The sequence below is a fragment of the Phyllostomus hastatus genome, unplaced genomic scaffold (genome assembly GCF_019186645.2).
Source record: "Phyllostomus hastatus isolate PE091 unplaced genomic scaffold, TTU_PhHast_1.1 phas_contig_524, whole genome shotgun sequence".
Lineage (NCBI taxonomy): Eukaryota > Metazoa > Chordata > Mammalia > Chiroptera > Phyllostomidae > Phyllostomus > Phyllostomus hastatus.
Window position 1 is genome coordinate 6624282 of NW_025333900.1, and position 14940 is coordinate 6639221.

General features: G+C 44.3%; 1 protein-coding gene across 8 annotated transcripts in view; it reads right to left on the bottom strand.

Moving 5' to 3' along the window:
* Positions 1-6798, bottom strand: part of KIF13A (kinesin family member 13A) — a 201556-nt gene extending 194758 nt beyond the window's left edge. For all 8 annotated transcript variants that reach the window (XM_045847011.1, XM_045847009.1, XM_045847010.1 and 5 more), the window contains exons 1-2: positions 6564-6798; positions 6222-6312 (exon numbers count right to left, since the gene is read on the bottom strand). In XM_045847011.1, the coding sequence (XP_045702967.1) occupies positions 6222-6312; positions 6564-6618 (146 nt within the window). In that variant the 5' untranslated portion in view covers positions 6619-6798. The remainder of the gene's footprint in view (positions 1-6221; positions 6313-6563) is intronic.
* Positions 6799-14940: the final 8142 nt, after the last annotated feature.

A 14940-nucleotide genomic window follows, 5' to 3' on the forward strand; every position in this document is an offset into this window, starting at 1 on the left:
CCAACAAGATAAAAGATATTAGGCCAACCAGCTTCTTTATTTTGATAGTCATCCAAAATATCGATGATGTAGATAGGTAAAATGAAGATAATTTCATGGTTTCAAAAACACTTTACCTCCCAAGCACCTTTTCTAAGGAAAGTACTCAAGGGTGTGCTCTACAAAATTTAAGCAGTAAAGCAAGAAAGAACAGGGAAACAGAAAAACAAGACATTCCACAGGTAAAAGGAGTCCTCACACATGGACAGGTAAAAGGAATCCTCAGAATGACGTGATAGAAACCTCTGGATGGCGGCCAAACCAGCCAGAGAGGGCCGCCAGTTCATAAGGAGCATATTAGAAGGGTCAAGGAGAAATGTCTCTAAGAAAATGAAATCAATAAAGTGCTTGATGTGTTTGAACGTCTTGAAGTGAGACTCAGGCAAGGAGCAGATAATGTAAATGTTGAATTAAAAGTAAGTACACAGAAAAACAACAAATTAAAGAAAAGGAAAAAATAGACACAATTGTTAGCTCGATGGAAAACAAAAAGTTCTATGTGTCAGGAAAAGAGAGCGTATAGTATATAATTCAACTATAAATAGTATTCTATTTGGTCATGCAAACAATATAAACACTAAATGGTGATATAACAAAAATTACTAAATAACTCTACAGGGAAAATGGGGAATGGGAGGAATTTGGGGTGGGCTGGGGATAGGACACAGAAAGAGAACAAAGAGAGCAAATCAAAAACTAGCACCACCAGCCCTGGCTGGTGGCTCAGTTAGCTGGAGCATCGTCCCTTACACCAAAAGGCTGTGGGTTTGATTCCCAGTCAGGGCATATATCTAAGTCTTGGGTTTGATCCCCACAGTAAGCGCATCTATAGGAGGCAACCAATTAATGTTTCTCTCTCACATTGATGTTTCTCTCCCTCTCCCCCCACACCCTAAACACACCTTCCCCTCAATCTCTAAAAATCAATAAAACATATCCTTGGGTGAGGGTTTAAAAAAAAACCCAACAACTAGCACTACCAGATGTTACTCAGAAATATGGAGGGAAATTCCAAAAGACTGATCTAAAATTGCCATATATAGCCCTCTCTGGGACAAGGAATAAAGAGGAGAATTTATTTTTTTTATCATAGCCTTTATAAATTACAGAACTACTTTACACTTTAAACTATGTATACTGATTGAAATATGCAAGGTGGGGCAAAAGTAGGTTTACAGTAGTTCATGTGGAAAATAATACAATAATACAATATTAATAAGTAATATTATAATATAAGAATAAACTGTTTTACATACTCACAACTGTAAACCTACTGACATAGAATCCAACCTCTTACCCTCTAAACTTGCATTTTCAAATTATAAATGTGAGACCTATTAGTGGACTGTGAAATTAATTCAGTAAGTCACAACCATCTTTCTAAAATGAATTAGAACTGAAAGGGACGGAAAATAAGAGAGACATAGCACTTATGATTTTTTTTTCATAAGCCTTCATACACATGCACACAGTTCATAATGTAAAATGTATTTTTAACTCTGGACTATGAACAAAATAACTTTAAAATCATTCATCTACACTGCATTATAATCACTTTAGTTTTGTTTTTTAAAAGCAAGAGATTTCAATCTGCCTTTATTTTATTTTTATTATGTTTAATACTCACCCAAGAATATGTTTTTATTGATTTTGAGATAGAGGGGACAGTGGGGGTGGGGGGAGAGAAAAGGAAAGGGAGAAAGGGAAGGAGACAGGGAGACAGACAGACAGACACACAGACATCAATGGGCGGGAGACACATCATCAACTGCCTCCCATATGTGCTCTGACTGGGGATCAAACCCACAGCTTTTTGGTGCATGGGACGGCATTCCAACCAACTGAACCACCCAGCCAAAGCTCAACCTACTTTTACTGTAAAGCAAAGAAACAGAAAATGTTGACAGCTACTGAAAACACTCCATTACAATGTGCTTTAAACTCCCACCAATACCGTGCATGAACAATGCTCACTCCTGCGTTAGTGGGACCTAAATACTCCTTTCTTACAATCAACTCTATTATATTTGAGCCAGAGAAAAAAGTAATAACACAGAAAACAGAGTTCAAAATCATCCAAATAATTTTATAATATGGAATGTTATGCTTCTTTGGTAATCTTTTAAATTTTGTATGACTTTCACTAATATTTAAATTTCTGGTATATATAGACACTTGAGCAAAAGGACCCATCCTGGAAGCATTTTGGAGTGGCAGAGGAAGCCAGTGTGGAAATAAAAACTTGCAATATACAATGCATAAACTACAAAATATACATGCAGTGGATAAAGACATAGCTTTCTTCCACTGACCTTCCCTCACTTGCTTTATAAGGTATGCTGCACACCTTGCAGTATGGAAAATATGGGCAAGAAAATAAAACTTTGATGCTCTTTTACTAAGAGCCCAAATTTACTTCAATTTTTCTTTTTAATTTAGCCAGCTTATATACACATCACTTTGAATGCTTGCCCTACAATTTACTTGCATAAAATAATCAAGAACAAAAACTTCTGCAGAAAGCAAGTTCTATTTATAGTCTCTTCATGGTAAAGCTTCACTTCTAAAAAGTTATAAAGATCAGATTCATAAGCCACCCATAAATACTGTTAAAATTACCACTCCCATCCATACTGGATGTAAAAAAGAATAAATGAGTCTTAATTTACTGCTACTTTAAGGTAGAAAAGATTTTTGTTGAAATACATAAATAACACATAGTATGTATGTCTAAAATCTGCATGAGAAAGTAATAATTGTGGTTATCTCTTTTTTGGGGGGGATGGGAAGAGCAGGAGTGACAGGCGGGGTGAAAGGATGAGTTTTTACCATACATCTCTTCATACTTTGATTTTTTGTTAATTCTTGTCTATTTTGCAAATTAAGGGTTCTTATTCCATTCCCTACTCCTGAACTACCTCAATTCTACATCCTGTTCCACAATGTGTGTGCACACATGCACACACGTGCACACACAATCACCCAGAAGTCATTTCTGGCAGGTATGCTTTCACTTTCTTTGGCAAAAACTTTCTCCTGTTTTGCAAAAGTGAATCTACACTATTAGCACCCACATGACCAGCATAAATGCCACCTGTCTTTGCCGGGTGCCAGAACCCTGAGTCACTTCCACAGCCCCTCCTCAGTGCTCCATCACACTGGGAACCTAAGTGGTACAGACATTTGCTGAGCACCAGCTTTATGCCAGGCGCTGCTCAAAAGCATGGGACACAAAGGTACATAGGACAAAGTACTTGCCTTTAAGGATCTCACAGCCTCAGAGAGGAGACAGAAAAAGAAATAGATAATTTCCAAGTAATACAGAACATGCAATGGCAAAAACATTCTCTAAATAATCTACCACATTGCATTTTAATGATTTTTCTCCCTCTTCTCATACCTGTCAAAGGCAAGGTCCCCTGACATAGGCCCACAGTTACTGGGCCTGTAGTTATCTGTGGATCCCCTGTGCCAAGTATGGTGCCCATATCATTTGAACTTTGAAATGTCTCCTGCATAGTAATACAACTGTATTTTAAGAAACAAATTCATATATGTCTTAACGTTTCAGAACATTAATAGTATACACATCAACTATTAACCTGGATCTCTGCAGTATACTATAAACTTAAAATATCAGGACCAAAACAAACACCATTAACCCCAGAAGCCCTGTGATCTTCTAGTCCTCACCATGTAGTCTCGGCTTTGATTCCATAAAGGGGGAAAATTATGAAAGCTAAGCCTGTCTGTTTCTTCCCCTAAAGATCAGTGCACTCTCACTGATAGGACTGAAAACTTTCACCCACTAACTTAAAATTTCTATTCACAGTTAATATATTAATAATTTCTAACAATTCTCAGGAAAGCAGTACTTCTCAACTTGATACAGGATTTCCAATACAAATTTAAGGACTTCTTATACTTCAAACCTTGGACTTCTAGGTAGGAAAAATAATGTTCTTGCCTTCCCCTGAGCTCTATCTCAAAACAAATGATAGAAATAAATTGTAAACATAACATGATCACTGTCTCAATTAATCAACCCAGAGCCCAAGGGAGGAACTGTCTCTATTTTCAAATGCACTGTTGCTTTAAGGGAAAACCTGGTGGAGAAACATGAAACCAAGCTGCATAATGAAAATCAAAATGCATTTGGTGTCTCCATCCTTGCCACAGAGTAATCCTAACCTACAAGCAACACTGTTGCATTGACCCCTCTCAGTTGGTCTGTAACCTAAGTGACTGGTACCACGCAGAACCCTACAGAAAGTGCCCATCCGTCACTCAAAGAATCAGATCTGTCAGAAGGACAGAACAAGAGAACACCCATATCTCAATGCTATTCTTGTCACTTCAGAGAAGGGGCTATTCCAATAAGCAAGCAGATGGATAAATCCCAAAAGCATCCTACACATTTTTACTTTAAAAAACCCTGATTAATAACGGCAGTGGCAGCCCTAAAATTGATCAACTGATTATTTAGCATTTCTAATCAACTGTCTACAGTTATAATTTCTATCCAAATTCCACAAAATTAAATCTGTTTCTCCCCACACATGACAAAGTTTCATTTCACTAAATAGTAGCTAACAGTTGCATTCCTTATGGTTAGGAGTGACAAGAAACAGGTGCCAAACCAGCAAGGGCAAGCGAAGCAGCAGCTACATAACAGGAGTTAAACTATTCTACCTGTTTCCCAGACTGCTTTGAAGACTCTGACCCCACAGAATTTTTTTTCTGAAACAATGTGACAAAAACCAGTTTGGGGGAAAAAAACACTGGCTATCTAATTCAACCTGTAGCTATTTTAATGTACTCAATGAGTTTACTTACTAACCATAAAATACACAACTATATTGCTATATATGAATCTAAAACATTATATTTAAAATGTATCTAAAAATATTACCCAAGGATATGGATACATCCATTATTGAAAAGCATTTAACACAACATTTTAAACATAACTACATAACTTAGCTATTTACTATCACTAGAACAATCTGCTCTGGGTAGCAAAATGTTTGCAAAAATTGCTAGCCTCTTTTAAAAAAATCTTACGTCTTGATCATTTTTCCCCAAATTTAGCAAAACTGTGCCCAAAGACTACATGATTATAGAATGGAGGCAGTTGCTACCTTTAGCAATAAAGTAACAAACACTGCTTCCAAGTTTCCAGTGAAAATCTTTGAAGAGCAAAAATCACTAAATTGTAGTGTGTCAGTCAACAGGTGACTTCTAGAAACACAACCTCATACTCATGTCCCAGAGAATTAATTTTGGCAAATATCCTGTTTTTTCTTTACTATTTTTAATAAGCTAGTGCATTGCTATACTGAATGAATTCCAGCCGTTTTCTTGGCGGGGGGGGGGGGGGGTTTACCAGAAAAATGCCAAATATTCAAATTATTTTAGGGCACTTTCCCATACTGCTGGGTGGAATAGAGCAGAATTAATAAGGATCCAACAGTTAGAACTTTTCAAATGCAAATATGTTGCCATCTAGTAAAGGCAGCCCCGTTTTAAACATCCCCCCAGCGTCTACACCGCTCCGACGCTACTTTTGTTTCCTTGAAAATCAAAATTCGCGTATTACATTCAAGCATTATCCCATCTCAGAACCACACAAAAAAAAAAAGAAAAGAAAGAAAGAAAGAAAAAGAAAAAGATTTTCAATGGTCCAGGCCTGAGCCTGCATCTTACAAGACTGTTTTGCTTTATGTGGGATCCTCTCTCGTTTTACACACACAGTCCCTAAACAAGTCTGTCAAATAAAGCAAACAGTGCAGCGGTGGAAAGAGCCTGGGGCAGTGATTCCGCGAAAAATAAGGCTGTAGGGTAGACACTGGCCCACTCAAGCCTCAGCCTTCTCATCTGTAAAATGTGGCTATTGGACTAGTCTTCTCCAGGGTCCCACCCATCTGGCCCGGCTCCGGCTGGGTGCCCCGACGGCGGCCACAGACACGGCTGGACAGGGAGCCCGGCCCGACGCCGCTCTGGCGGGGAGGGGGGCCGGAGGGAGGAGAGGAACTTGGACTTGCAGCAGCTTCAGAGACGAGTGTGCGACAAACTTGAAGCCGCTCCTCCTAACAATAGGAGAGAGCACTCCCATTTTCCTGGCTCAAACTTGGAGACCGCGGGGTCGGGTCCCCCTCCCGCCCTCCGTGCGCCCGCGTTACCTTTCTCCCTGTTTGGTGTTGGAAGGGGGAGAGTGCAGAACCGTCTGGTTCCCTTCCATCTCCACCACACACTTGGTGCTCAGCTCCAGTTCTGAAAGCAAAGGGAACACAGACGCTGCAAAGCCGAGCATCCCGCCGGCGCGCGCTCTCCCGTGAGGCGGCCGAGCCGGACACCCGGCGCCGGGGTCTGCACGGGCCGGTGCGGGCGCCGCCTCCGCCCGGCTCTCCGGCCTCGGCGGGCGCGCCGGCCGCCCAGCGCCGCCGCCCCGCGGCCCCGCAGTTTCCAAAGTTGCCCCCGCCCTCGGCCAGACCCCGGAGAGAAACGAGCGGAAAGATCCTCACCTCGTCGGTTCATGGGCCGGACCCGGACGGCAACTTTTACCTTGGTATCCGACATGTTGGCGGCGCCCGCTCGGCCCGAGGCGGCCCCTCACGCGCCGCGCCGCCGCCGCCGCCGCCGCCGCCGCCGCGCGCCCCTCGAGCGCGGCCGCCGCCGCTCCGCCGTGAGCTCCGCGAGGCAGCGCCGAGGCGCCCGGGCCATCCCGGGGAGCGCGACGCGGGGCACGGCCGCGGCCCGGGGAGGGGCGGGCGCGGGGCGGGGCGGGGCGCGGCGCGGCGCGGCGGGCGGGGAGGAGGCCGTGCGCGGGCCCGGGCGCCGCTCTAGCTGCGCGGGCCCCGCCGGGCGCTCGGCGCCGGGGGCCCCCGGCGGCCGCCCCGGGCCCGGCCGCCCCGCCATCTTCGGCTCCCCCGGGCCGCCCGCCGGGGCCCCGCGGCTCCGAGTGGCCGGACTCGGACTCCTGCGGCGCCCTCCGTCGCGCGGCGGCGGGGCTCGACCGGGAACGCGGCTCGCGGCCGCGGGAATTCGGGGCGGGACGCGCGCGCGGTCCCCGGGCGGGGCCGGGGCCGGGGCCGAGCCTGCACCAGCGCCCGCGGGGACCCCGCGGGAACCGCCGCGGAGTCGAGTCCCCTCCTGGGGCCGCTGTCCCCCCGCGGCCCCGCGGCGTGCCGGGTGGGCAGGCCTTACTCGCCGCCTAAACGCGCCTGAACCGAAACGCCGGCTCGCCGGCCCCTCCGCCGGCCCGGCGCGGCGCCTGCCGCGGGATTTGTGGGGAACCGAGGTTAGACATTAATCTGTGCACGCACCACCGAAAGAGTATGTGTGTGTGTGTCAATAGTGCTCTCGCTTCCCTTCCCTTCCCTTCCCCTTCCCTTGCTGTGGGAGGGATGTCAAGTTGGCTGCGAGGGCCATTAACTATTACATAAGAATTTAATAGCGGCGGATTCTGTCGTCCTGCCAAATGCAGACCTCGCTGCCAGGACGGAACTGGGTGAATCCGATTTATTCCGCGTGGTTCAACGGGGGCTTTGGGGCGCTGTGTGCCAGGCAGCCACTTCGAAGCGTACAGAAGTGTAAAATCCAGAGTTTGGATCTAGGGATATCTTTCGATTTTGAGTAAATGTGAATTTAATTCTTCATTAGTTCATTGAAAATTGTGTGGGAGGGCCTGCTGTGTGCAACGCGTTGTGGGGGGCACACTCAATCAAACATGAGTAAAGTTATGCCTCCTCTGCCCCGGATGCCCACGTTATGGCAGGGAATAGCACGGAGTCAGACATGGTGCCAGACTGTGCAGGTGCTATGAGACAGGGTCAGTTCTGTCTGGAACAGGTGCCTGGTATGGGCTTGACTTTAAGAAGTAGCAACTGCTACTGAAAGAAATACAGAGAGTAATGTTGTAAACTCTATGCAACATGTTTAATTGAACCTGTTTTGTTAAAGGGAGCGGGGGGGGAGTAGCAACTGAGGCTACCTCTCCACCCCTGCTTGTTGGAAAGATGCCACAGCCCACTTCTGAGAGATCTGTGGAATCTTTCCTTACTCCCCTTTCCTACCACAGAAGCCTACTTTGTCCATCCGATCATCTGTTCAACAAACGTGGACCCCACACTTACGATGTGGGATATATTGCTGAACAAAAGACACAAAATTAACAGTCTCCTGAGGCTAACAATCTAACTCTGTGCCTGCCTCTTCATCTTTGGGCTACTGTGACATCTTCTTAACCCAACTTCCTAAGTTTACTTCCTATAATCTTTTCTATATCCAGTTTCCAGAGTGATTTTTCATGAGTAAAATTTTACTGTTTTATCATGCATGCTGTTACATTGTTCAAAATGCCCTCCTGGTAATCTGGTTTATCCTGCTAATATTACCTCTCCTGCCCGTGAAATTCTTCATTCCATCCAGAACTTTTTTACAAGCAAGATTCATTCCATCCCTCTGTTAAGCTGTTGTTCTGCAGTTTCCACCAATGTAAATTACAGAGAGTCGAATTCTACCTCCAAGAGAATACCATCAAATCTTAACCCCCAGTACCTGTAAATGTGACCTTATTTGGAAGAAGGGTCTTTGCAGCTGTAATCAAGTTAAAATGGAATCATACTGGGTTAGGATGGGTTTTAAATCCAATGGCTGGTGTTTTTATACAAGAAAGGAGAGGCAGACTTGAACTCACACAGGGAAGGCCATGTGAAGATAGAGGTAGAGATTAGAGTGATACAGCTATAAGCCGAGGAAGGCCAAGACTTTCCAGGAGCTCTGACAAGGCACAAAGAAACACAGAAGAATTCTTCCCTAGAGCCTTCAGAGGGAGCATAGCCCTTCTTGCACCTTGACTTTGGACTTCTAGGCTCCAAAACTGAGAAAATAAATTTGTCATATTAAGCCATGCAGTTTATGGTCATTTGTTATAGCATTCCTAAGAAACTTGGGCAGGAATTAATGTCTCTGTCCTGACACATCTTCTTTCGCTTTCCCTGCCCTTCGTTTTCTGCCATATCATGAAAACTTTGAATACCTAAGAAATTTCAACTTTTTATTAAAAGCAATGGAAACTGAAAATTTTGATTTTAGAGACAAGGACTGACATGTTCAGAGCATTCTGAGAGATGAATTTGAGTTCATAAAAGATTATGCAAAGGAATGTTGCAGTCATCCAGATGAGAGGTGAGGATGGCATGAACAAAGCCGATGACAGTGCAAATGGAACATAAGGAACAGATGCAGGACTTACTGTGGAGATAAGTGTGGAATGACTTAACAACCAGTGGGATTGAGCACTGAGGGAGCCAAGAGAGTTTCAGGCAACTGGGAGAGGGTCTGGAAGGATGAAGGCCCATAACACACCATAAATCAGGGGTCCCCAGTCTCCCTGCCTCAAACCATACCGGTCCAGGCCTGTTAGGAAGCCAGTCACACAGCAGGAGGTGAGCTTGAATCATCCCCAAACTACCCTCGTCCCCCACCCCACACCTCTTCTGTGGAAAAATTGTCCTCCACGAAACCAGTTCCTGGTGCCAAAAAGGTTGGGGGCCGCTGAAAAGTTTGGAGACCACTGCCATAAATGGGCGAGAAAGAATAGGTTTTCAGATGAGAGCAGCATGGTTATTTGGGTGTTGCTGGCTAAATAAACAGTTTCCATTGGTTCTTAGCTGAGTGGTCTTTCTTCTTTTCACCCTTCCCAACCCTCTCCAACTTAAAAAGCCTAGATTAGCCCTTACCTCGTCTAAGAAAGGTTTACTAAATGTTTCTTCTGCAAAACATTTTTAGCCCTACCTCCTTTGAAATTATATCTTTTTAGAGTTGAAAAGTGCCTTGGGGTCTTCTGGACCCTTCTACAACATTGCCAAAAGTGGTCATTCCTCTGCTTGTATATGTCTGACAGCGGCATGCTCGTTGTTGCATGACTCTGTTTTCAAGTGCTACAGTTAGAGCCCTGGCCAGGTAGTTCATTGGGTTAGAGCATTATCCTTATATGCCAAGGCTGCAGGTTCAATTCCCAGTCAGGGCACATACAAGAAGCAACCAATGAATGCATGATTAAGTGGAACAACACCTCCCCCCCCCCCAAAATCAATAAATAAAAAATTTTAAAAATAAAAAAAGTTGTACAGCTAGAGAAGGCTTCCATGAAGAATCAAATTTGCCTCCCCACATATTCCCAACTCCTGGTATTAGTGCTGTCTCCTAGAGCTTCATACTCCAAGTCAAACTCCTCTTACACACCACAGCCCTTCTGATACTTAATGATGCCTCTCATGTTCTTCTGAAGAGGTCAGGATATGCTTGGTCGCTGTTATATAACACATCCTCTGAAAACTTAGCAGACTAAAACAATTTGAGAAGGGCTCATCTGGGCAGTTCCAGCTCTGGTTCCATCCTGAGGTTGCAGTTAGATGGTAGCTGGAGCTGGAACTGTGGTGACAGAGAACAGCTCCAGCAGGCCAGACATTTCTCTTTCTCTAGGTAGGTGTAACGTTTCTCCATAAGGTCTTTGTGCATGGGTAGACTTTGGCTTCCTCACAGCATGGTGGCTAGGTCCCGAGATGGAGCATTGCAAGACTATGAGAGCAAGCCATATTATCTTTTATGACCTTAACTCAGAAGTCCTGGGGAGTCACTTCTGCCATAGCCACATAAGCTCTCCCAAACCCAAGGGATGACGATGTTCCCTTTATCTCAGTAGGGGAAATGTCAAACTTAATATTTCAGGAAGATCATGTGGGGTAGGAAATAATTGTAGCTCTTTTTAGAAAATACAGTCTGCCACATAAGGCATTCTCTTAGCTGTCCTGGCCATCCTCCTCTGAAAGTGGATTATGCCTTCAGGTAAAGTAAAATTTAGGAATTAGATAGGCTGCATTTGAATCTTGTCTCACTTATTCATAGCCTGGAACAAGTGGTTTAAACTTCCCTAAACTTCAATCAGTCTATGACTAAATGTGGAGTCTGAACTCCTACCACACAGGCTGTAGTAACACTTTTGTGAGCAAATGCCTATTATACAATGTTCAGAACTACTGTTCCCTCGTCCCCACACCTCAGCTCTGGCTCCCCATCTTCAGCTGCCACGTTTGTACTCATAACCCCAGCCGACTGATACAGCTTATAGGACACCACGGTCTATTCCTGCCACATACTTTGTCAATCGGGTTCTTCCAACCGGAAATCTGGGCTTGGGATTCAGAGGGTTGTGACCCAAGAGTGTGACCCTTGGAATCAGACTGTCTAGGTTAAATCCTGAGCCTTCCCTTATGGGCTAGAAAATCTGTATTAACTCTTCTGGACCTCAATTCCCTTATTTGTCAAATAGGATAATGGTGATTAGTGATGGTAAAAGTACCTACTTTATGGGGTTGTTCTGAGTATAAAGTGAGTTAATATCTGTGAAATTTTCATCACAGTGTTGTGAATGGGGGCTGGCATCTCCAGGAAGTCAACAGGAGGGCTATTGGGCAGCTGTATTTTCATGGTCACAGGGAGGGCCAAGACACTGCTCTGAAGAATAATCATGAAGCATGACACTTAGGGAAGAGGGAACTGTTTGGGTAGCTGAAAACCTTCTCAGTTCTGCTTCTGGGCTCTATCAACACTGAGCTGTGTTCCCAGTCCTAGATTCTGCAGTGGCACTCGAACTAACCTGGGAAAAGTGCCAATGTGTCTGAGAGGACAAGAAGGTGCTCAATGAACAGTTAACTGTTGTATTTTGTCAGCATGGATAATGTCAACAAGTTACACAAAATATTGCTGATACCACCTTACATCCATAAGACCATTCAGAAGGGGAACATTTAAAGTTGGGTACATAGATTATAAACATAATGAAGAATGAAAGGAAGCACAGTGCAAAGAATTAAATCACGTACCTTGGAGTCATGCAACCCCCAGCTCAAATTCCACCTCTGCCACTTGCAAGCTTCACAATATTGTTCAAATCAATGATTCTATCTCTACTTCCATTTCCTGATCTTTAAACTGGTGCTGATGATGAGACTTACTTTGATGTGCCAGGGACACTTAGACCAAGATCTGACACCCAGTAAGGGTAAAATGAGTTATCATCAGGTGTTATTACTGTTGTTGATATCATTATTATCACTGTCCCTATTATTTATTGATCTTGGACTCCTTCAATGAGCCTAGGTTACTCAACATTATTCAGTAGATATGACTCTACCATATTCTTTAAATATCTGAGGTATTTTACACTACAAAATGAAGAACACCCTTAAAACAATCCCCAATGGGAAGCCTTCAATATCTCAATGCCATCAGCCTACCCATACCCAGAGCCACTAAGAAGTATGAATTACTCACATTAAGGCCACAAGGAGATCCTGTGGTCCTGCCACAGTTGGCTCTTTGGGCCAGTTGGCTAGGACAGGATGGGGTGGGGACCTTTCCAGAGCCCCTTCTCTAGAAAGGGATTCCAAAAAGGCTCCTTTCTAGGGAAGCCCTTAGGGGAGGTTGTGGGAACCCTGGTCTCAGACTTCCAGCAATAAGAACTCCAAGGTTATCCACCTAAGGAGTCATAGACTATACACTAGGAATTTTAACTGAATGTATTTCTTAAGAAGAATCTGGAACTTTCTCAATTCACCCATACTTTGTTTCCCCTTATTTAATGAAGTAAGCAGTAAGAAAGAAAGAAAAAAAGCTAATAAAAGAATGCAAGGTCTTTCCTCAAGTGACAGCAAGGAAAGCTCTGGGAGCTAGACAGACAGTGTCCTGTTCCAGAGTCAAAGGAGAGAGAAGCTCAAGGGTACACAGCAAGGCAGTTCATGGAGGCCATGGGCCTGTGGTGTAGAAGTAAAGGCTCACCTGAGCTATGGAGAGGCAGGAGGGGAGGAGGCTCCCTGACAGCACAGCCTGGCCCAGACACTCTCAACCACCTCTACAGTTTCCAAAGGCCAGCCTGACCAGCCACAGCTGCTGTGCACACTAGTCACTAGATTCACTTTGCACTTTACAGTCTTGTGGACGTTACAAATATGCATTTTGTTAGGAAGAGCTTATTAATAGGGCTTTACTTCAGAAACCGGAAATGCCATGGGTTCTGAAAAACTGGCAGACACCTGATAAACAGCCCAGGGTCTCTGGAATCATCCAATTTCTGTAAGACAAAGTTCCAAAGCTATTTCAGTGGAAAGGGGGTTGCTAGGCTGAGGTAAAAACTGCTTCATGGCTTAAGTCTACAGGCGATTAATGAGCACTGACAGAGCAGGCAAATACTTAAATAAGGAGCTTTCTATCAATCTACTTTAACAACTGTATCTATCAGCCTAGGCTAAGTTAAAGTGTTGACCAACAACCATTCAGTGGCTTATGAAAACAAGGCTCCTTGCCTCACTTACATGTCTTATTTGTAACAGCCTGGTTGTCCATCACAGTTCTGCTCTTACCACTTTTATTCTGAGTCCCAGACTGATGAAACAGATTTGTGGGAGAAGGAAAGGAGAAGGTGACAGACCCGCAATGGCTCTTCAAACTTTGGCTCAGAAATGACACATATTGCTTCTCCATTTTCATTGATCAAAGCAAGTCATATAGCTAAGCCTAGCCTCAGCGCAGGAAAGAATGATTCTCCCCCAAGGAGCATGTGATATTGTCATATATGTAATAAGAAATATATATTTTCAATTCTACCCACGGTTTCTAACTCACAGGTCCTGAAACTCTTACAATTATTTAAGTGAGTAGAGCACAGGAACATCTTTTGTTACAATATTTGGTTTTTGACCTTCATTTCTGAAATAGCTCCAGAGTATTAATGGTGAAATGAGGTGGTTGTGAGAAAGCTCCTAGATAACCAGAGGATGGAAACTGGTTGCCAAGGAAACCACCCCTGTGGTTGCAGGCTGAGAACGACCAGCCCCATCAGCCACCACCCTTACCTCAGGGGAGGGAAGAGAAGCTGGAGGTTGATCCAATCACCAATAGCCATGATTTAATCGGCCAAGCCTACACAGTGAAACCTTCATTTAAAAACAATTTTTTTAAAGGATTGAATTTAGAGAGTTCCCAAGTTAGTGAACATGTGGAGGTGCTGGGAGAGTGGTGTGCTTGGAGAGGGCATGGAGCCCCAAACCTGTTCCACATACCTTACCCTGTGCATATCCTTTTGTAAATCAACTAGGCATCTAGGAAGTAAGCTGTTTTCCTGAGTTCTGTGAGCAGCTCTAGCAAATTATTGAACAGAGGAGGGGGTTGTGGGAACACACCGTGACAACCTGGACTTGTGTTTGGTGTCTGAAATGGGTGGGGAGCAGCCTTGTGGGACTTCACCCCTCACCTGCGGGATCTGATGCTGACACCAGTGATAGGACACCCAGGTGGAGAATGTCAGAATTGAGTTAAACTGCACAGCACACACTTGGTGCCCCCCCCACCCCTGCAAGAATTGGAGAGCTACTTGGTGAGAGGGAAAACTCCCACATACTGGTGTACAGAAATACTCAGTGTGCAGTGAGTGGGTAGACAGAAAATACATGGGGTTCTGTCTCTCCTTTACAAAAGGGCTCCAAGCCATCTACCACAATAACATTTATATGTTGCAATAATTTACAGTAGCAAACATTTATTAAACATTGACTACTTACCAAGCAGTTCTAGTATTTAAGCCTCACAATAACCCTCTGAGGCACACATTATTATTATTATCCTTCATTGTACTGATTAGTAAAAAAAGAAAATTATCAGGTTACTTGTTCAAGGTCATATACCTGAGATGAGGTAACCTTGGGATTTGAATACACATACAAATCAGAACATGCATGTGAGTGGTTTTCTTAAAGAGTGATAATGGATTTACCCTGACAACTATGTTTTTCTGGCACAAAAGATAAGCAATATAAAGAGTAGTCCGTTCACATCATGTAC